Below are 23,877 nucleotides of genomic sequence, written 5' to 3'. Positions count from 1 at the left end.
TGCTGCTGAGGACGCAGCTGCGCTGGGCAGGGCAGGTCTCCAGGATGGAGGATCACCGCCTCCCTAAGGTTGTGCTCTGTGGGGAACTCGCCACTGGCTGCCGCAAACAGGAGCCCCAGAGAGGAGATACAAGGACTCTCTGAAACAATACCTCAGTTTTGGCCATATTGACTGCCATCAGTGGTCTACTCTGGCCTTCAACTGGAAGACGTGGAGACACACCATCCATAACGCTGCTGCCTCCTTTGAGAACACACATAGAATTAGTCTCGAGGAGAAAAGTCAATGCAGAAAGAGTCATTCTTTGCCAATACCGCCTAAGGAGACTTTCTGCTGTGCCTTTTGCAACCGGACTTGCCTATCCCACATCGGCCTTTTTAGCCATCAGCGCACTTGTAGCAAGCGTGGGTAAAGCCCTTCCCATATCTTCATTCGTGAAGCCCAGCCGTGATGATTATGACGATGTGTGTTTCCATCCTGAAGCAGCGTGTAGCTTTTGAAATTAAAACTGGAACATTGAAATTGAATGATTGTAGTACTAACTACGTATTCACATTTGGTGGACTGTTTAAATGTCATGGTTATTGGGTTTTACTTAAAAATGGAGAAACTTTTCCAGTGGCTTTATTGTCATAGAGCTGTTGCCTTGATTTCAGATACCATGCCTGCAGTACTGTGCAACTGTAGCCACTGCATTATGTTGGAGAAAAGACTATTTTGTAGCCTCTGGAGGTTTTTTCCCAGTGTTTCTCCTTTGAAGAAGCAGAAGATAATTGTGAGGTAGCAGCAGTGTGCAAGTTTAAAAAAAAAAAAAAAAGTTGAGAGCAAAAGAAATGAAAATGAAAACAGGCATGAATGGATGAACTTTGCACACAGGTATAAGTGCTCCAAAGGTGATAGCGTGGAAAGTCCAGCAAAGGCTGCCTACCACAGGGTACAAGTAAGTATGGGAGTCAGCATCCTTGTTGGGCAAGCAAGTTTCTGTTGCTAAAGTATTAGGTCATGATCAACTTCTGTTCATTATTTAAAATACAGCCATCTATAGATATCTGTGTATGACTGTATACAGAGATCTGTATCTCTCTCATCAGTTAGTTGTTACAGGGGCAGGTTGTAGAGTCTTTTTCTTCATAGGATCACAGGGTAATTCAGGTCAGGAGAGCCCTCAGGTCTCTAGTACAACTTCTTCCTTAAAGCCATCTCTGCTATAACATTGGGCTAAATTGTCATCTGGACTCAAAACTCACCAAAGATAGAGACTACTAAACTTCTCTGTCGCCCCTGGTAAGAATATCTCTTTATATTCAGTTAGAACTTCTGCTTTCGTGCTGTCGATGGACTAAATTGAATTAAATTACAGACTGAATTAAATTACAGACTGATGCAAGTCTTTTAATTTCATTACTAAGTTCTTCTATTGACTGTATGCCTTGAAGACTTGATTGCCTTTCATTTTGCTTATCCCTGAGCAATAGACTTTTTTCCATATCGTAAGGCTTTTTCAGATTTGTAATATGACTGGGTTTTTTTCAGTGCACTTTTAACAGCGTTTGCATAAGACAAAATACTTGTTTATGAATGAGCAATGGCAAGGAAAGATGAGCAAAGCCTTAGTTCTAGCCATACTCTGGAAGGAGGCAGAAAGTCTTATTTTAATACAGCTGATTTGGTATACATGTACGTTTTGGGGTCCCTCTAGTGGTCGGTATTGAACTCTTTAAGAAATTCGGTATTGGAAACAGCAGTGTTCCCCTCAAGTACATCCTAACAACATGGAATAATCTTCTGACAGCAGATTTTTGCCACGTTACATTAAAAGCAATACATGATAGTTTTTCAGGGAAAAAAAAAATTACATTTTAAGATCAATGAGTTTTAACTGACCATCAGTAGTAAAATATTTTAGCTTAAGTCTGATTACTTCATAGTGACTAGAAACTCCACATCTTTGTCCTCCAATACTGCGGTTTTTTTTTTTTAAATTCTGCTATCTCATTCTCCCAAAGAATAACCATCAGGCATTTGGGAAGATGCTTTTTTAACAGAAACTTCTGAGCAATATTTTTTTTCATTTGAAATATTCAGAGCAATTCACAATGGCTCTTTATAAGCATCTCAATAGAAGCATAAGATCAATAGACTATTGGCATCGTGGATTTGGGATATAAAAAAGAAGAAACAGAATAAGGTGAAGGGTGGCATCTGTAATTATTCAATTCTGCAGCAGTTGTAAGAAATAGTAATGTATGTAGGAGAGAAAGCATCAACACATGAACTTCTGGGAACAAAAAAAAATGGGATAAAGGGCAAAAATATTTTGACGTGCTCTTAGCTTTAGTACTTGAAAAATTAAAATTTTCTGTATGGTATTTGTATGTAATTCTCTGAAGATTCATTCTAGGTGTACTGGGGTGGGTTTGAATGTCGATAATACGTACGCACCCCATGTTGTTGCACTGCCTCTAAGCACCCCAGCAAGAGTTGTGTCACTTGTGATTTTTTGCATACATTGTTTTTACCAGAGAGGGTTTTGCAGCTATGTACATAGTTGTTGTTCTTAATAGTCTTCCTCTAAAATATTTGGTTGTGATTTACAACTTGCCCTCCACAAAACTTCGCATTTCTTTTCAGAACATCAGATTTAAATTACACTGTATGCAGAATTCATCACTTTAGCTGTGTCTATTTAAAATAACTTCTGAAGTGAAAAATGAAGGTCTCTGCCACATTTGTTTTGTTTTTAGTTGAGGGGGAAAAAGGGGTGATTTGCTGTTACTCTGTGCTTCTAATAGGGTGAAAACTCTGATCTGGCCATTCCCATCTTGTTAAGCTGATCCATGTGCGAAATGAGAAGCCTCCTACTGGGTCTGTGGTAGCAGCAGGAGGCTTAGTCTTTGAAGACTGGTTTTGTGTAGTTCAGAACCAAAACAGAGATTTAGTCACCAGGTTACCATGTTTCATAACTGAGATGTGTTAAGGTTATTTGTGTGCTAATGTGCCATTTGAATTTAGAGGTGATAAAGCATTGGTTTAACTTTTTCTCAGAGAAGTGCTATAGGTCTATATTCTAAACTCCTGGACGAGATGTATTTAGTTTCCTCTAAAATTTCCTTCTTGTGCAGGACAGCAATTGACTTTTTGACTTAATTTCAGTTAGAAAATAAATGCAAGCTCCTAAAATATTTTAAAATTGCCAAGTGGGCATAAACGAGTTGCTGAATCTATGTTCTGTGTAGCTGACCCTTGTGCTGAAGTGTGAACCTGCCATCTTGGGCTTTCATCTTCTGCTTAGTTCTTCCACAGAGCAGAGAGTCTTTACAGAATTGAGGTGCTCTACATGACAGTGCCACTGGATTTTGATATCTTGAAATCATTTTTTTCAGGAAACAAATGACTCCGCTGATGTATGCAGCTGGAAAAGGCCATCCTCAGGTTGTTGCTCTTCTTGTCGCTCGCGGATCACAGATAAATGCCCAAGATGAAAACGGATATTCAGTAAGTGGTTTACTTCTGTGTGTTGTAATTAATGATAAATGTTTTTAAAAACAAGGGCCTAGAAGCTTGTTTCTAAGTACAGCTTTCTCAGAAATAGTCACTGTTATTTTTTTTAACACCACTTTGCATTATTTGTCTTTGTCTCCAGATTCTGCCACCTAAGAACTTATAAAGGTTGCACTATTGATTGAACTTCTGTTCTTTTTTGTGCCATATATAAACCTGATAAAACAAAGTTGTTCTTTGTAGGCTTTAATATGGGCAGCACAGCATGGACATAAAAGTGTAATTCTTAAATTGCTTGAGCTGGGAGCTGACAAAAATCTACAGACTAAGGATGAGAAAACAGCAGCAGAGATAGCAAAAATCAATAAACATTCAGAGGTATTTAATTTCATTTTTCCTTGAAACGCAGATTTTGTTTTGCCTCAGTCTGTTAATTTTATAATTTTCTGTAGAAGTCTTAATAACTAAATTATAGCAACTAGTTGAATACTTCTGTTATGATGTCTGTATAGACTATTTTCTGCTATATCTCAACTTTTCATAGGGCTTTAAATGCTATACAGTAATATTTTTCCAGAATCCTTGATTTCAGATTTAGGATAAAGAACAGGGGTTTATTCATATTAGTAATGTTGATCTGAGAAGTAGAAAAATATGTTTTTTGCTGAGAGAATGTGGATAACAAACTAATTTATAGTGTGTAGTTTCTGACTGAATTTGAAAGTGAAAAGGCTAAAGCCAAAACGGGGGAGGAGTTGGTACTGGCCATCATCAAAATCCATTCCTGGGAGGGAATAAGGTGTAAAATAACGTGAATTGGTCAGCACATCATTGGAAGAACAACCACTGATTATCAGTGTAGAGAGAGAGAGAGCGGCTGGAGGAAACATATTCTCATAAAATACATGTGTGTATTGCTGTTACCAGATGATGCATGGGGGATCAAGCAGACTAGATTTCTGCGTATTTTGCTTTGAATTGCTCTTACCAATCCTCTGAATTTTTTCAGTGACTCTGCAAAACTATATAATTTGCTCTAGTGAATTCTAATTCACTTTATAGCTTCTTTTTTTTGTGTGTGTTCTGCCAGACTCCAGGGCTAGGCAGGAGGAAAAATGGTAACTATGCGCAGAGCTGTCCATATAGGCTAGCGAGATCAGTGTCTGCGACTTGGAGATCTGTTGGCTCAGGTTACTGAAAAGGGCTACAAATGCTTTCTGCCTGTGATAAATGACTTGTTCGACAGGCTGCAGCCCAGTAATCTCATAACACGACTTTCTCTGACACAGGGGGAATACAGGCTCCTCTCACTTGAGAGGTGGGTCTTGCCTCTTGACCTGTGAAGCGCTAACTTTCACACAGTTCCTGCAAAGTCTTGCAGGTGGTATCGAGATACTTAATGGTTGTGAGCTTCTTCCAGCTCAGAGGTCTGCTCCTCAGGCTTGTTGACGACCAGAGGGCTGTCACATAGACTGTGTGTGCAGAAACCGTATCTGTGAGGAAAAGCATTTTCTTGCATATTATACTGGCTTTGCCTGGGGTGAAGTTATTTTTCTTCCTAACAGCCTCTATGGTGCTGTCGTTCAGATTTGTGACCAAAAGAGTGTTGACAGCATACCAATAGTTTAGCCATTGCTGAGCAGCGCTTGCGCAGCATCAAGACCTTCTCTGTTTCTCACTCTGCCTGCCCACCTCCAGTGAGTAGGCTGGGAGTGAACAAGGGCTTGGGAGGGGGGCACAGCCAGGATAGCTGACCTATCGGACCCAACAGATACTCCTGCAACGTAACATCGTGCTCAGCAATAAAATTACGGGGAGAGTTTTTCTGAAGTAACCATTGCTTTTGAGTCTGGTGACCGTTGGTCTGCTGGTGGGAGGTGGTGAGTGACTGCCTTTGCATCACTTACGCTTTGAGTGGGATTTTTCTTTCATTTACTTAACTATATGTATCTCAATGTGTGTATTTTTCCTCACTTTTACTCTTCTGAATCTCTCCCATCCTGCTGGTGGAGAGTGAGCGAGTGACTTGAGTAGGGGCTTACATGCCAGCCAGGATCAACCCACCACACATACATATATGTGCATACATATATAAAACTGGCTAGTCACCTGAATTTCAGGGAGGTGGTTTCACCGTTTCTTTAGGTTTCTCAAGGTTCTACTTAGTTACTAGAAAATTCAGCAAAACATCTCAAAACTCTTACAGAGGCAAGTTGGTTTCTGGAATCCATCACTGATGCGTAGTGATGTCTGGCAGAATGCTGCTTCTTTAATCAATTGAAAGAATCCTTGTCTGTCAGATACAGTTAACTTAGATTGTCAGTTGTAAATTGCTGAATGTTAGATCCATATATGCACTGGAAGTGAAGACATTGAAATAGTCATATGCCTCATGTTCTTTAGATAACTTATTTCCCTGAGTATGTAGAAGTCTTGTCTGCAAACCACAAAAATGAGGTTGTTGATGTACTGCTGCTTCTGTAATGACAGATGCTAATGGTTTTAGACTACGATATATATTTACTCTTTTGCTCTGTGCTAATTCATTGTTGTGCTGGAATTTGATTAATTCAGAAACCCTTTTGATAAACTGTGTGGGCTTAGTCTTAACTCCTCATTGTAGTTGTATGCTTTAGAGAAGTGGCAGATGTTTCATATTCCCTCAAAGTAGAGATTTATGACAGAACTCTTTGTAATCTTACTCCTGTATATTTCCTTCTGTTTTGAGTTTGAATAATAATTAATTAATTGTGGCTCTTTCAGATTTATAGTTTACTCTCTTTGGCTGCAAATCACTTGCAAGGGAGATATGATGAAACAATTGAGCAAGAGGCCATCTACAAATTTATGACAGCTGCCCCTGATCAGAGAATTGGGTAAATACAGTCATAGTGTAATTTGAGCATATAAACATTCTTAGGAAGTTGTATTTGTTCATATCAGTGATTAAGTTGTAGTGATATTTATATTGTGTATTGTTTGGAGCACTGCCAAGAGACCAAGATATATTAATGTACTTTTAATTTTTCATAATTGCAAGGTTCCTTTACATTTTAAACAAAGAGCATGGTCTAGGTCTTTCTTTCCTCTTGCTTGCTGTAGAGTAGAATAAAGCCGGGATCCAATGTCACTTCATTTCAGTTCCGTTAAGTTTGTATGCTCCCCTGTTGGATACTCCTTGTTGTGTGGTTATCTTCGTTTGATGTTAAATTTTTTATACTTTCACTGAAGGCCTGTTTTCAGCGTCATGCCACCAGGAAGAGCTATTCCCTCTTCTTTCTTTTCTGCATATATGAGAGTCAAAATTAAGTATGAAGACCAGTTAAGCCTAAAACATTTTTGCATAGCATGCCCCTGACCCTGAAGTGCTATGACTGAAATCAGCATCTACTTCAGCAACTTCCAAGATTTCTGAAGCTAAGAAGTCCTCAAAAAACATCCACTTGCCTCCTTGAGCTTGAGCTACATGGCCTTGAGAAGACAATTTCCAGTGCCCATAGTCTGTTCTGGTTGATCAGATGATTCTTCATATCCTTGCTCAGTCAGGCGATGCTGAGTTTGAAAGGCTGTAGTTCTGTGTCATTAGGCTGATGGCAGCGCACTAGGTAGCAGCTCACGTTGAGATGGTCTCAGTCTTGGACAGTACCTCAGTTTGGTACTTCAGAGGTACTTCTTGGAGCAGAGGGGTGAAGACTTTGCATGGTAAAATCAATTATATGTGCTCTCCTCTCTGTTCTTTCATCTTTGTTCTCATAGATTCCTGAAGGTGGTGTTCTGTGAACCAGGTCTCCTGTGGGATCTGCCTGCTCCTTGGGGATCATCTTTTGTTTTCTAGTATTCTTCACAAAGACTCATACCCCTGGACAGAGTCTTTACTTAATGACCTCAGTGTAATAACAGATCTCCCTCTTTTTTCAATAGATTTAGGTTATTTAGGAAGTTTCCCAGACTTTTCTGGTATAGAAAAATAAACTAATACTATGCAGAAGATATCCAAATGGATTTAGTGCTGTTGAAACCTGATGGTGACTAGGAGACATTCTACCAGTGTTTAGATAGTCTTCATAAGCTTTTAAAACAAGATATTGAAATCCCGAAGCCCACTTAAAATACTTGAGGCAGGCAGATATATAATTATGCAAATTTAGTTATGTATTAGCTAATTCTTGAGCTTCTGGGATTTTGTGATGTTTCAGTAGTCTTTTTCTAAACTCCGAATCAGATGACCAACTAATTTGTTTGCATGAACAGACATTTCTGTCAAGCTCAAGGGGTTTTGTGTTAACAAAAGCTAGTTCTGATGTTTCATAACTTTGAAATATTTTTGGTAATTAGTAGAACTCTCGGTTTCAGGAACAATCTCTGGAGTATGCCACGCATCTGGCTGTTAAATTCGTGTTCTTACGCATAAAACATCCATTTCCACACATGCACCCCATAGTGAGTTGGTTTTCTTTTCATCCTGTGATACTCAAGAGTTACAATGGTACCTGTGTTTACTCCATCGTAGTTCCTTGAGCTGGCTGTCTCTTTCCAGCCTTCTCAAGTCCTGTCCTCTCAGTTTTGTCTAATAAATCATCTGGGATTGGGTATCAGTAGTGCCTCACCGTGCAGGGGCAGCAAGTGTAACTTGTCGTCCTTGCTGTCATCATCCTTTTGCCATCCTTACATAGTGAGTGTAGCCTCAGTCATTGCTGCCTGCCGTCCTGATTAGACAGTTGTCGTGGCTCCAGAGCCCTGGCCGGTAGGAGGAAATTCACATACCTCCCAGCAATTTGATTTCTTCAGCTCCTGGAGTATGTCCTTTTCTGCTTCAGGGGCTTTCAAGTTACTGTCTGGGTGCTGAATAGCCCTTTCTTTGATCCTGTGGAAGAATGTCCTTTCCTTGCACCTTTCACAGAAAAAAAAAGGTCTGGAGTTGCCACAACTTTTGCAAAGTAGGCACTCTGAATGCCTAAATAGCAACATTTCATCACTGTAGGTCATTCGTACACTGGCTCCTCTTGCCAGTAGAAGGGCATTGGCTGTACTTACAGTGTTTGGATGGATATCTGAATTGCTTGCTTCAAAGATTGGTTGTTGCCGTCTGCGTGCTGTGGGAGGAGAAATCAGGCAGAGAATAACAATGTTAGACAACAAGGGGTGATGGTTTTAAGCTCTATTAAAATTTATTTTAAAATATTCTGTATTTTGTCTGCTGACAGAAGGTGTGCTCACAGAATTACTGACTTGTTACAGTGTAGAAGTTGCATAAACTCCTTCATGTGATTCAGGGTGTCCGTCCTCGTAAATGGATAAGGATACTTAAATACAAGAAATCCTGCAATGCAAAATTCTCAGTGTGCAAACCTGAAATATTTTCATATGTATTCACAATGTTTTTCAGAAAGGTTTGGTTGGTTGGGGTTTTTTTTTGGGGGGGGGGAGTAATGTTTGCTTTGTTTTGTTGTTTATTTTTTTACAAATTTTAATGTGAGTTCTTTAAGTCTTTCATGTGAAAAGAGGGCAAACCTTCTTTCAGGGTCTACAACAAGCTGGAACAAACTATCTCTTAACTTGGTGTTTTGGCAGAGGATTTACTATTTACTGCAGCAATTGCAGTAGTCCTTTCTATATTTTGTATAATTTGCTTTCTGGTTTAATTCTTTTCATTGCAGTTGTTGATCTGATTTGTTGACAGCTATTTAGATTTTTTTTTTTTTCCCCTTCATACATTTCTGTATCTTTTGGTAGGGCAGGGAAACAAAATTGGTGTTGTATCTTTGTTTATAAATGTTAATCTAGGAAATTATGGTGAGTTGTACTACTTCCATCTATCTTCTGAGCAGTAGTCTTCTGACAACAAATTTCTTACTGGAATAATTTCCACGATCTTTAATTATAGATATTTCTGTCTTCTTGATAACATATTTGAGGTTTAAATAGAACCAGAAGGGCAACAGTTATGAGCTGAGTCTAATTTATATGATTGATATGTGATAAGAATACAGTTATTTTCCTTAACCCTGCTTCCAAGTTTTCCAGGCTTTTGTGACCCAACTTTAAGGTTCAGCTGGAACGTTTTGCTACTTAAAATGACATTTATTTATTAAAATCGTTACCTTTAGGCTTAATTCAACTCCATAGACAGAAAATCCATTTATAAAATATTAATAGATTATGCTTGTGAAATACTACTGTCATCAGTAGGTGTGTACAACTGCAGTGCTTTGTGTGGTGAGCTTTTCTGTAGTATTTTGTTCTGGATGTCTTTTAAAAAGAAAAATAAACCTACTGTTTTCTTCTCAAATCTCATTAATTATGTTTACAGTTCCTATTCAACTTTTAGTGACCTGGAAGTGTTTTTACATGGTCTTGGTCTAGAACATATAACAGGATTATTGAAGGTAAGTTTGTGGTGTTATCTCCTATCTGTAAAATAATCCATGAAAGCAAAATGCACCTACATCATAAAAAAAAATAAAAATCTGTCGCTGTTAACACATGAATTCATATAGAGGTATTTAATTCAAATACCACTTTGTATACAAAGTTCTGGTTATAAATTTAAACTGCAAAGGACTGAGTTGGGTTCCATAATTTTGATTATGTTCATTAGTCACAAGGTGTAATGTTTCTAAACCAGAGAGCTCTTTCGTTACTTTGATAATGGTGATGTGGAGCTGATTTTGTTTCTGAAAACTGAAGTAAAACATAAGTGAAAAAAATTACATAAAAATAGTGTTTACTTCTGAAATTCTTTCTGATGACAGAAAACCCTCTGTTTTTTTAACAGGAAAGAGATATAGTCTTAAGACAACTACTGATAATGCAAAAAGATGAGTTAATACAGGTCAGTTTACTAGTTTAGAACCTAATTTAATTTCCTTATTTCAGTGTTTTTAATGTCTTAATTTCACTTTATAAATGTCTACCCTTGTAAGAATATGCTGTGATTTTTTTTAAGATCTGTATTCAGAATCTTCCACAACTTCTTGAATTTTGATGTGAACATAGACAGGCCTTTTCAAAAATATATAATCCTACAGATTAGCCTTTAACTCTGTAAATTGAATTCTGGCATCTTCTGCCTAGATCTGACTATGAAGTGAAAGTCCCCAGTATTTCTTTGCTGCAACGATGTGAGAGCTGGAAAGAGCAGAAGACAGTTCTGTTACAAATTTCAGTTGTTACTGTTTTCAGTACTGAAGTGTGTTTTCTCTGAAAGGAAATCGGTGCTAGCATTAGCAGTAGAAAATCCTAAAGAACTACTGTAAGCGTGGTCCTGCTTTGTGAGCTGGTAATTTCTTTTGGAAAAACGAGAGCTCTCTTACATTGTGGAGTCTTATATCCCACAGAGTTTTATAAATCATTAAGGTTAGGAGAGACCTCTAAGATCATTTTGTCCAACCACCTTCCCAGTGCTACCATGACCACTAAACCATGTCCCAAAGTGCCACATGGACACGTATTTTGAACACCTTCAGAGGTGGTGACTCCAGCACTTCCCTGGGCAGCCTGTTCCAATGCCTCACCACTCCTTCAGAAAGGAATTATTTCCTAATGCCCAATCTAAACCTCCCCTTGAGCCCATTTCTTCTTGTCTTATCATTAGTAATTTGGGAGAAGAGACCAACACCCACCTCACCACAACCTCCTTTGAGGTAGTTGTAGAGAGCTCCTCTTAGCCTCCTTAGCTCCTGCAGCTGCTTTTCGTAAGACATGTTCTCTAGACACCTCACCAGCTTCCTTGCTCTTCTCTGGACCTGCTACAGCACCTTACCAAAAAAAAAAAAACCCAAGAATATTTGGTTACTTAACAGTTTACTGCAGCTGAGAAAGTTGGTATTTTCCCGTTATCCAGGACTAAGTGATGCATTACTACAAATTTTCAGTTTCTGTGTTGAACAGTTGCTTTTTCTTAGTCTTTGATGAGCTTATTCCTGTGGGAGGTGAAAGACTTCCTACGCTTACAGGAGGACCCTGTAATAAAATCCAATTATAGGAGTCTCCTTGGAACAGCATAAGTATTTGAGGATTCCTCTGAGCACTCTGTACTTGGTCTGGGATACCAAAGATGCCTCATTAAAACAGCTTCTTCGAGCTGCTGTCTGCTGCTGATGCGAACCTTGTCCTCAGTGTAAGAGTTTTTTCCCCCTTGTTGTGGTACAAAGCAGGCATGTGTTCTACCAGCTGGAACTGATGTTTGCATACAGTTCTTAACATTCTCTCAGAGTTGGTGTCACAAGGATGTTTTGTGTGAAGTTTTGCTGTGTAACTGGGTATTTTGGCAGAGCTCAGTAGTAGTTCTGCATTTTCCAAGGGTGCACGTATAGGCAGCTTTGTCAATGAACACATTTTTATCGAGTTCACTTCAGTCTAAGTGTTATAAGGCCTGTCAGCATCTTCTGACATTGCTGCTGTTCTGAAGCCTCAGGATTGTGCCCACTGGGCAGCATCCCAGTGGGGGCTTTGTAGGAATCCTAAAGTTCTCCTTTACAGGAATTTTGCTCTGAAAGGAGATTTTTGTGGCTTTTGTCACTGTGTGAGCTTGCTGTGTTGGTCCTGATTGCATCAAACTGCAAATCTGACTACATATATGTTCATATTGATCACCTGTTTTGATGTTGTAATTGTTACTTGATTTTGTCCAGGCAGGCACTGGGGGAAGGGGATTTTTGAACCTGAGTGTTGTGAATGGCTGGGCTTTACGGTTTGCTCACCAAAGAGGTATAATTTCGTATAAACTGATAACTTCTGTTTCAGTGTCCTAATGTGTTTGAGGCATTATAAAGAAGGCTTTTTTTCACAAACTGGAATAAATACCTGGATCCTCTGCTCTTGCACGGGAAGATAATATCTATAGGAATGGAACTGGTTTGCCTCTTAGCTCTGCAACAGCAGGAAACGTTCCTGCAAAGTAAGTCATGCTTAGTGCATGGACATAAACTAGTGAGTCTCCAATTGAGAATTTAAACAATGACATACACTGCTGGCTTATTAACACTTCATAAGTTATCCTAAATTCTTGATGCAGCCTAGTTTTAGAGCTCCACTAACAGTTTCTCCCCACAGTGCTGATAGAACAAATCTAATCTGTTTCCTCAGAACTCCGGAGTTGAAAGTTTTTTGTGTGATGGCAGATCTTCAGCTAACAGCCAGCTATTTTAAAGAGCCTGGATCTTATTACTACAGAGATTAATGATGACCTCTGATGGATGCCTCTGAACCAAGCTGCTTTGTATCTAGAGAACTGGGGAGAAATCCTGTCACTAACATGATACACTTTCCTCAATCAGACAATATCAGAAAGATATTTTCTCTGTAAATATCTTTATCTGTATTCTACAACAGAGCCTAAACAGTGGCTCTTTCAAGCTGAAATCCTTGCATTCCTTAAGCTTATAAACTGTTCCATACCGAGACAAGTCTGTTCAATACACTGGGACATGTCTGTTCAACGTTTGGAGGTTTTTGTCTGATTCTGTACAACTCGTAACATTTGGATCTTTTTTTGTCTTTTTATTTTTTTAATCATTTGTCTCACAAGATAGCAAGAGAAGTAATTTTACTTCTGGATGCATTTAGGACTAAAAAGGTTCCTTTCTTATGTATTTATTAGTTTAGGATAAGAGGAATTGGCGTGCAGTTCTGGATCTGAGAATGCATAATGAAAAGTTGATACATCAGAATTCAAAATATAGCCCAGAAGTTTAACTTCATCATTAAAAAATTAGCTGGTCTCTGTGCTTCCATATCACAGTTCCAGGACTCTCCTTCCTCTGCCCTCTTCCAGCTTTCTGCAAAAAAAGCATTTAAGATTTGGCAGAAAATTCACAGGTTATTTTAAAAAGTGACCACTTGGGCAAGATGGTAAGGATGTAAGAGTTCATACATAACTTCAGTGATTTCATCTGAGAAGAATGTCAGCTTGCATGTGTTGAGGCAATCTGTTATTCACCTCTTCTTTCATTTCCATCTAAAGGATGACAGAAAAGTCATGTTGATGCTTGAGCATGAGATTTTCAGAGGCTGATTGTTTTTTTAATTTATTTAAGTAAAGAATAAAAAAAGATGTTGTAAGAGTTAATGTGCCTAAAATCAAAATCTAGGCTCTGCATATTCTGCTTTATAGATACAAACAAGTTCTTGTGCAACACCTGTAGATTCTTAAACATGACCACTTCACAGTCATATTTGCCTTATTTGGACTGCAGAGTGTCATTGAAGCAACACCAATTTAAAAGCTTGTTTACCCGTAAGGAAGAAGGGTTCCTTGAACTGTGGTTGTTCCGTGTGTTCATCGTGCCATGAATAGCCAGGTGCTGGGTAACCTTTGTGTTCAGCAGAGACAGTCTAGAAACGGAAAATAAATCAGCTTTGGGAAGTAGTTTGGACTGGTCTATCTGCTTGCTCACCTCTGAATTCAGAATTACTGTGGTGGTGGAAGGCTTTATCTGTGATGATTCTTATCACATTCTTTGCTTCCTATCCGTATCTTCAAGATGTGGTAGTGCTGTCACTGAGCCATTCTCAGAAGCATGGAATTAGGTTTTATTTATAGGGAAACAAAGTACAGTGTCTTCCTGAGGCACTGGTCAGAAAGCTGTATCCTGATTTGCTTGTTCCAGGAATGAGAAGATGGAGTCAAAAGCAAACTAAACCCTCACAGGAGAGCCTGCTTTAAGCTAGATAGCTTGAATATTGAAGTATAACTGACATTCTATCCTTGGAAGAGCTAATTTGATTTTTTCATTATAATTAAAAGTAAATTTGCTTCTCTTGTGTAAGTCAGCTCACTTCTGCATCACAAAACAACTGCCGTACTGCTTTGTAAGCGTTAAGAAAGCATTAGTTCAAAACCAGATAGGGCTGCACGAGGTAAACCTAAGGACTAATAAATTGAGCAAACTTGCAGCTTGGCATGAGTTAAGCAAATTATTTCTAGGAAACCCAGGTCTTTCTTTTAAGGCTGCTAGTTACACTGACCAAAGAGACTTGGGTACAGTTTGTTCAGGTATGGGTGGCAACCTGTTGGAAACTCAGAAGTTCTTGACACCTGCAGTTGACTCCCAATTAATCTTGTTACATTACTACAGAACTTACTTGTGTATAGACTTAAAACGCGGTTTTGAAACGTTTAAAGGCACACTTGTGAGCCCATTGGTGCATGTTACCTGTGATTTCTGAACACCTGTTGAAGACCTCAGGGGACTGTTTTGTGGAGCCACGGTCAGCACTGGGCATCAGCACTTACAGTCTCACACAAAGCAAGCATTTCTCTAGGCACTTTCTCTTCCCTAGAACAGTTGCTCAGCACCATCCAAGGAGGTGAAACTGCATGGCTTTTTTGATCTGAAGTGTGGTGGCAGCTGTTCATTCAAAAGTCTTTCTGCAGTAATTACAGAAACTGGGGAGGCTGCAGACAACCTCATCTTGCAGGTGTCTGCAGCAGGGAACTTCAGCTCCTCACAATGTGGGTGAGAAGCCCGTGTGTTCTAGCTTTGGAGGCTGTGGGATCCTAGTGGTCTCAAATTCCAAACTGGGCCACTCCTGCTGAGTCTGAGTACTCAGCTGGAGAGTTAAGAACAAAGTCATACTTGGAACTGGTGTTACGAGGTTTTTCACTCGTGTGGAGAAGCATCCCTAGGGAGGCTAATGTCCAAAGTCCTTCTGTGTTGCACAGCAGCCGGTCAGACGAGCAAGGAAAACTATTGAATGTGCCAACAGAAGCATTTCCCTTTTTACAAATAGGCTTTTTTCATATTATTATTTATTTAGGTGTTCTGCAAGAAGACTCTCACCTTAGGATTTAAATACGAGTTAAATTTTGATCCGAGGTAGTGGATGGATAACATGACTGACAATTTTTTTCTATCCCAGGCATCGCTTGGAGAATCTCAGTTAAGTAGTGTTTATCTTCTAAAGAAAACTGCTTTTCTTCAGCTAAAAGAGGACAAAAAGCCTTGAACGTTTAAAAACTTTTCCATTGTTGTTTGCAGCATTAGCCAAGAGTATAGATGATAAAATTATTTGACCTTAGGGACTGTATAAACGATGATGAGTAGTGTTTAAGCTTGGTCTTAAAGGCTAGAAATCTGAGTTTATAAGTATGCTGTCCTTCAGATATAAAAAAGGTTGCTTTTACAGGCTGTTTCATGGTAGAAACAGATCATGTTCTCTCTTTACTAGTTTCTGATCATTTGAGATTTGTGAGGTAGTGTGAACTATCAAGATTTCTTTGCAGACGTGACTTGTTTTTTAAATGAAATTCTGAAAGAAAATAAGGTTTTAGAAGGAGGTATCATATCTTAAGAGATGACTTTCTCTAGCTGGAAAAACATACACACTCAAAAGCCTGTACAAACCCTTCTTAAAATCTGGCCTCCTTCTGTAAAATTATCTGCTTGATGCTGGTTTGATAATTTCCGTTCGTTCTTTCTTTCTGAGTTAATGCTGTATAACCAACATGATGATTGGTTTTTTTGTTGTAAGAAATGACTAAGATGATTCTGAAACAGATGAGCATAACATCCTAACAACACAGCGGTACTTATAAAAGCTTATTATTTTTTAATAAACCTTAAATGGATTTTCTGAGTACCCTGTGTAATTTCAGTTTCCGTCTTCCTCAGCTCTGAATAATCTCTGTGGGTTTTTTTCCTTTGGCAGTTATATATTACTGTAGTTGGTTGCAGTAACTTTAAAAAAAGCATTTTTTTACTACTATTAATAATTAGAAGCTGACACAATAAATAGTACTATACTGATATATCTAGTAAGTATTAAAGGTAAACAATATTTGGAATTACTCTCTAAATTTAGATTGGCATTACAAATCCTGAAGATCAGCAGAAACTCCTAGGTGCTATTAATGAGCTACAAGTGGAAGAAATAAGAATTGAAGACCTCCCCGAAGTGATGAAGCTGGAATTGAGGTATTAACTGTATAGTTAAGGAAATTGAAATGAACTATAAACTATTTAAAATGACTACATTGTGTTCTATAGCTCAAAGGTAAAATTCCCTCACACCTTATTCCATGCATAACATTCATGAGAGTGCACCTGTTGGTGGATTATGAGGGCTGGTGGTAGGTATGTTTTTTACAAAGGAAGTTGAAAGAATCAATTCCTGTTGTGTAGGAGTCTGTTTATGGGTTATATTGCAATTGTATGAGATTACTTTGGCAATCTTGAGATTCTTGGTGCTTCAGATGGGGTTTCATGGTCTTGCTGTATGGTTTTCACTACTTTGTGTTCACATCATAAACTCTGAAACTGACTTCTTGGGCTCCAGTGTCGATTCTTCATTCTTTTTTTTTTTTTTTTTTCATTTCTCTATGTAAATGGACTCTTGCTCTCCTTGCTTCTCTGTGCTTCAGGAGCATCATGAGCTCTTACAAGGTCCACATAGTGCAGTTTCTGTAATTCTCCACTGTGTCTGTAGACAAGGCAGGTTCTGTTAGTCCTGCAGTCAAATTTTTCGGATTGCCAGATGCAAAAAAAAAAAGACACGTGGGATGGAGAGATGTGTATGATTTCTGCATAGGCCTTCAGTTTTCAGCTGATAAATTAGTTGTAGATGTGTATCTTAAATCACAAATGTGACTTCTGTATAGATTCAGGACTTTTTTTTTCATATGTTTTTCTCTTCCACTGGAAGCAATTTTAACTGGCTCCTAATAGACCTTAATTTTTTATATTACAAATTAAGCAGTTCGTAAGATATTTTCCTTATCATAGATTATATTATCAATAAAAATAGATTGATAAGGAAACTGTTTTTCAAGAAGGTGTTACTCCTTAAAGCTTCATTCCAACTTGATATTTTTCCCATTTTAGGTTCTTTCTTACAGCCTTAAGCATCAGTTTTGCATTACCACTCATACTTACAGTTTTGTGCAGTCCCGTGAAAGTCTGGCCTGAGCTGAGAGGAACATACCTCACCAACCTTATTAAACTTCCTCAGTCCCCTAAGCGTTGGTAGAACACTCTTCACATCCAGCACTCAAAGAAGAATTAAGGCTGTAGTAAGTGCAAAGGTGTCTTAAGATTTCTTAGACCAATTATCCTCTATTTTGTTGTGTTAATACAACATTTTTTCCAGAAGAGAGACCTCAACTTGAATTTGGATTCTGTGTTCATATCTTTTTCTCTTTTTACTTCCCAGAACTATAGCAGAATAGCTCCTGAAAATAGGATTAGTTCAGTTTGTAAACATTTTAGAAATGGTCTCGGGCAGAAAACTGTGGCTGCCTTTCGGAGGCTTTAGTCACCTGAACGGTGTTTGTTTCACTTAGAGCAGACAGGGTTGGAGACACTGCTCCTTCCTTATGTTGTAGCTGCATTACTAGTAAGTGAAGTTCTCTGTGCTTGTTTCTCTCTTCCCTGTCCCACCACCATTTGCATTGTGTTGCCTTCTTAGCACTGGAGTAGTACTGGGAGAAAACACTCCCCACATCCAATCTACTCATTAAGTAACTTTCTACTGTCTAGAAAAGGAAGGGTTCGGTTCGTCTTCAAAATGTATCTTCCTCTTGACTGGTGACCTGACCGCTGTGCTGCTCTGTTAGATCTTTCTTCCCTCTCCAGAATGCTTGGCAGAGCTGTCTGTGTTACTGGGGTGCTGTAAGGCTCGGCTCTTCGTTAGTTGGGTTGTCCGTTGGATTGAAGGATGTGCTTGAGTTCCAAGATCGTTCTGTACACGTCACCATCCTTTGGAGGCAGCTCTTGCAAGACTGAGGTGGACTGGGAGAGCAACGTGTTCATGTCCTAACACAGGAGCTCAGTGCTGCTTCTAGTCTGTCAGGAGATTTCTCCATCAGAAAGTACGTACTTTTGGAAGAGAGTCCAGGTGCAAACAAGTATGTGTGCTGTAAACCAACCCAAAATGCAGCAGGCAAGAGGGTGTGCAAACCAGGGTGATATGGATACACTGTGAATACTCTTGACAGCACCTGAGCCATTCCTATTAAAACAGAGGCTTTTCCACCGAGCTGAGATCTTAGGCTGGTGTCTGGGTGTCCAGCTGTCCGAGTTAGACACTTTTAGAAAAGGATGTTGACCTTACAGCAAGAAGAATGAGCTGTAGTTTAAGAGGAGTTTTCCCAGTTTAAGTTTCACATGTCTTTTATACTAGAAATGTATGCTATTTTCCAGATTGATTTAGTATATACATTTGAGCAGAATAGCTTAAAAATTTGAATGGAAGGATTGAGTGAAGAAATACAAAAAGTTAGCATGTCGAGCCAAGTACAACAAAAAGCCCACATGATGTCCGGTACAGTCTCACACACAAGTGACATTTCTAATTCCTGGTACAGTATAGGTTTACTTTGCAAAACCAGAAAATAATTGACTGATTAAAGATTGAAGTACACAAAATATGACGGCATTTCAGTTATGGCAAGCACTGCATAGTTTTCTAGAAAATGGCTTGACATGTATTCTAGGAATCTGACCTTGAGACTAAAATCATAGGCTATGTTTACATGCTATTATATAAAGATTTTACTTCTCACTTGTTCAAAGTCGTTCTGTGAGAAGGAAAATCAGTCATTAAGTCATAGAAAAACTAACATAGTAGAAAATGTTGAACTGATTGATTATAAACTCAGTGTCTAGCACTGTTTAGCCACTGGTGTTTTGACAGCCATTAATTCTTTTTAAAAGTGATTATTTTTTGAAAACATTGTTTTCATTTGCAAATATAAGAACATGTCACTGCAATGGATACAAAATTCTACGAAAGTGCTTTTTAAGAACTGTTATTAGTATAATAAAGAAGTATGAGAAGTATGTATTTTTTCTTTTCCTTTTTTTTCCTCTTCATTTCATGCCCTTGAGGTACTTTATATTTGCTGAGAATCCTTCCAAAATTCCTAAAAATAGTTTCTGTTGTGACAAAACACAGCAGGTGCCATAGCTGATGCTAGCCAGCTAAGACATTTTCTTCTGAAGTAGAGGGAAATTTTCAGTGTGGTTTGACCTTGATGACATGGGAGAAACTTTCAGACTATCTCCAGATGTGATTATTTTATTGAGTGCTTCAGTGCTGGTGGTTTTTTTTACCCTAAATATTCAACTCAGTTACATTGTTCTGAAATAAACAATATTTTACAAAAGCAAATTAATAAGCTTTCTTACTTCCACATCTTCATAAAACCCACGTATACCTTTTTGCCAGCAGAAGCAGGAGCAGGTAAGGTGGTGTGAGGATGTCACATTTAGGTTTAGTAGCAGGTTGCTCTGTGGAAAAGAGGAACGGTGAGGGTCAGAGTTAATTTATTCACATCCTTCCATGAATATAACTTGAGGTAGGAATTTAAAATTGTCTCTTTTTTCAGGTGTTACTCACCTGAATGGCTTATAGCTATTGGAAACTTTTCTATGGGAGATACAGGCACTTTTGGGAGTTTTAGAGTTTGAGAACTTACTCTGTTAAAGCAAACAGATGATCTCCGTCCTTGCCCCCTTTTCCTCTGCCCGATCAATGGCAACAACTTTCTGGCCAGGGCCGTGACTTGGAACTGACGCTCTCTGAAGCTTCCAGTAAGACAGATTGAGTCGGTGTCACGTGGAAACTTTAGAAACTTAGCATTGAAATTAGCTTGTTAAAGTTTTCTATCCTTTTCTCCACTCTTCAGAGATTCTGATCAAACTAATCTTCAGAGTTGTCTTCCTGTATTTGAGCACAGTATAAATTTACTCTAACATAGTAACTTCAGTCCTAGCTACAAACCAGATTTGATTTTTTTTTTTTTCCCCCACATATTCCTCAAAAATGTAAGCTGCAGTTCAGGAATATTGATAAGTCAGCATAAAATTGCCTATAAATTCACTGTTTCTGGTATTGCAAGACTGTGATCTGTATGCCCACAGGAGTTTCAGTTATGATGCATAGTGTGCTACAAAATTACTCATGCGACAGGTAATGAAATGTTTTCATTGGTAATACAGGATTGATGAGAGTTAGAAATAGAAATGGAGGTTAATACAATGTATCCAAAAAGCTTTTGGGTCACACTTTTTCAGCTTTCAATATGTCTTGCAAGCTGAATATTCCAGATAACTTAATGATTTGTTGTCCTTCCAAAGCAGGGCAGGAGTGGAGGGGAGAGGACAGATGACAACGGATAGTAGGGGTCAAGGGAAAAGAAAATAAAAAACGCACCAAAAACTTTGCCAAGATATTAAATGTAGTATTTAACTACTCTGTGTTAAAATGATACTTGATTTTAAATTTTTTTTTTTTTATGCAGTGAAACTGTATTTCTGACTCGCTCACTAACCAGTGTTGGAAATGCATAGGTAATATTTAACTTCCAAAAAGTTACAGCCTCTAGCAAATAACGGAATACTGTTTTATTTTTGTAGTGGAGATGAGTTTCTCAAGTTTCTTCAGAAATTGAATAAAGAATGTAGTAAGATGATTGTTCCTGTGCAGACCATGAATAACTATTTCCTCAAAAATTCTCACAAGGTATTCAACCAAAGAAAAAAGATTTTATTTAGACCATATTATTCTATGTTGTAAAGTAAAAAATAAGAATGCTCATCAACTGTCTTGACTGTTCCTGTGGGACCTGTTCTAGGTGATCCAGCTTAGGCGGGGGATTGGACTAGATGATCTTTCAACGTCCCTTCCCAACCCCTAAAATTCCATGGTTCTGTGATTATATAGTTATACAGAGCTGTTCTTTCTTTAAAGGACGCTTTTTAAAAATAAATTGGTTTAAAGAGTTAAGCCACCCGTTTAAAGAAGATAGGTAACATTTCTTGGTGTTTCTGCTGTTAGGGGAGTTGAGGTGACAAAGCGTTCTCACAAAGGCTGATAGAGAGTAGTAGATTATGCTGCATAAATCGTACAACGAAAACCTAGCATAAATGCCTTTAGAAACCTTTTCTGACCCTGTCTTTCGTGATACGTTAACTGAAGAATATTGAATTATCTACAGTAATTCTGGCAAATAACTAACTGTTAACAGATAGTACTGCAGTGGACACCGACTGAACGCTTTATTGAAGCCTGCAAAGATTTGGGTTGCAGCATTGAACATCTTGGAGAAGAAGTTGCCAGACTGAAGGATCTGGTGGAGAAGGTGAGTATGTGTGAGCTGTGAGGCTGCTGAATGCTGTGTACAGGTTTCCGCCTGCGACCTCAGAAGCAACGTTCGGTGGCGAAAAGTTTCATACCTTGGTGTGCCACAGGCTCTTCAGCTGTACTTGGCTATTGCATCAACCTCTCTCCCTTCCACCTTTTCCTGGGCAGAATGAGAAATAATCTCACAGTGTGGACAGAGGAAGGTACAGTCAGACCTTTTCTTTCTACTGCAGGATAGAATTAAATGGTATGTGTCCCTGTGCTCTTGGACAACCGCTCTGAATACTTAGACTCTTCCTTGTTAATTAAGGAATCTTTTGTTTGGAATTATTGACTCACAGGGAAGATACTAAGGTTTTATGGATTGAATGGGAGGCATCCCAGATAACTCTGCAGAGTGACAAAAGAAGAGGGTGGGAGAGGTCAAGGCTAAATGTTAGCACCGCATCAGTCATTCCCAAACCAACACAGTGACACACTCTTGTCAGACGGGGTCATTTTAAGTAATAGGCCAGTAAAAGGAATGGCTGCTGGGATAGAGTAAATGGAGCATCAGTGTCAGAAAGGAATCTGTTGCTGAACGAAGCCATGTGGAACTCAAACCTTGACTATAATGCTACTAATGCAATTTCCTGTGGTTTAAAGTAAATTTAATGTAATAGAACAGCCTTCTCCCGATAAATCACTTAATGCCAAATATATTTAAGAGGTTGATAGAGGCTGCAGCAAAGAACTTTTTGGCTATTTGTGTTCCTTTTTTCTGCATATGCAGAAATCAGTTGTACATGTGTATTTGCCTCCTGTCTGTGCAGACTATTAATAAGGTTTGGGGGAATCTGAGGTAGGTGCCACTTGACTTTGCCCTCGTCTATGCTTAAGGTTTTACCGCTGCAAGATGAGGTACGGTGGCTTTGTACACGGTGTTAAACAGAGGTGTTAAGAATCAGCCTTATAAGTACTTCAAAAATGTAATTTTCTTTCTACTAAAATACTGCAGTGTTTTATGAATTTTGCTGATGAAGACTTTAATACAAAATCTGTGTGCTATTTAATTTATGATGGAGCACTCTTGAATGAGTAGAGCCTTGAAACATTTATTGTGCAAAGTGGCAATTTAAGTGAAATAGTTAAACCTCTTAGACTACAGGCTTGTATAAATTCCCTTAAAATCTTGCATATTGTGTGCTAAGCTTAGTCATTAAAAGACTTCACTAGCAGTATGTTATGTCCGTAGCTTATCATTTTTGAGAGCATGGTGAATGAGATGGCCTTCCAAGCATTATAAACTCAGTTTAGGAATTGCTGCTCTTCATGACAAGGCTCTACTCAGCTTCAACATGTATTTGAGCAGGCATTTGTAAGCTACTTTCCACTCTCTCTTTCATTTCAAGAAAATCTACTGTGTTACATATTTAACTGGGTTTTTTTAAACAGTTGTTTCAGTAGTTAAATGGTGAAAGTTCTGGTTAAAATATTTGATGATTGGAGGTAAATGTTTTGTTGTCAGATTTTTTTGTAGCATCTACTAGCAGCCTAGTTCACTCCTGAGGAATTAAGTTCGTAAAGGAACAGTTTGTTTTTCTAACATATGTTACAGACTAAGCATCAGGTTTGCACACATCTATTTCAATTGAAGTAGTGCAAAGACAGAGAGTAAGAAAGAAATAATATCAGTCCTAGATGCATGCAAATTCTTAAGGCTGGGTACTTTATCACATACTTAAGAAGCTTTCACACTTTTTTTTTCCTTTGTTGCACTTTTTACATGAACTTAACATCTGCCTCAGCACGAACAGAAGAATGATCCCAGCAGAGTGAAACTTCCAGAAAAAGCACCCACCACGGGAAAGAAAATATTAGTAAAAATGGGAACGGTAACATTGTTTGGATTTGGGGTTTTCTTCTTTATGGCTAAGTTGGTGGTAAAGAAAACCCGACTTTTAGTTCCATGAATACTTCTTTGGAAATCTTGGTTGCGGTATTCTTCTGTTCAGTATATGCAGCCGAGCTGAAGTCATGTGAAAAATTCTGTAGTTTCTCAATGTATCTATAGTATTTGCATGCAGCAAGTGGTTTGGTCTAGAAATAAAGTTATTAAAAATTAGAGCTGCTACTTAAATGTATCTTAGCTGGGTTTGGGTTTTGTGGGTTGTTTTTTTTTTGTAGAATATAGGTCTAAAATATTGTTAAAAGTGCTTTCTTTTTTGGCATAAAGCTGTAGTTATTGCTTACTAATTACCAGTTCCATTTTTTAACTTTAGATGTTGTTCAGAGGTGAACATAAGCAAATAT

The 23,877-nt window shown here is 38.4% G+C and overlaps 1 protein-coding gene across 1 annotated transcript in view; it reads left to right on the top strand.

Moving 5' to 3' along the window:
• Positions 1–23,537, top strand: part of ASZ1 (ankyrin repeat, SAM and basic leucine zipper domain containing 1) — a gene marked incomplete at its 5' end in the record, with an annotated part of 42,092 nt that extends 18,555 nt beyond the window's left edge. Inside the window, 9 exons of the mRNA XM_009873905.1 lie at positions 3,384–3,495; positions 3,745–3,879; positions 6,265–6,377; positions 9,812–9,887; positions 10,277–10,333; positions 16,306–16,418; positions 20,859–20,964; positions 21,470–21,583; positions 23,373–23,537. Of these exons, the coding sequence (XP_009872207.1) occupies positions 3,384–3,495; positions 3,745–3,879; positions 6,265–6,377; positions 9,812–9,887; positions 10,277–10,333; positions 16,306–16,418; positions 20,859–20,964; positions 21,470–21,583; positions 23,373–23,537 (991 nt within the window). The remainder of the gene's footprint in view (positions 1–3,383; positions 3,496–3,744; positions 3,880–6,264; positions 6,378–9,811; positions 9,888–10,276; positions 10,334–16,305; positions 16,419–20,858; positions 20,965–21,469; positions 21,584–23,372) is intronic.
• Positions 23,538–23,877: the final 340 nt, after the last annotated feature.

The sequence above is a fragment of the Apaloderma vittatum genome, unplaced genomic scaffold, assembly GCF_000703405.1.
Source record: "Apaloderma vittatum isolate BGI_N311 unplaced genomic scaffold, ASM70340v1 scaffold10700, whole genome shotgun sequence".
In the NCBI taxonomy this organism is placed as follows: Eukaryota; Metazoa; Chordata; class Aves; order Trogoniformes; family Trogonidae; genus Apaloderma; species Apaloderma vittatum.
Note: the sequence above shows the minus strand (reverse complement) of the source record. Positions and strands in the feature narration are given on the sequence as shown.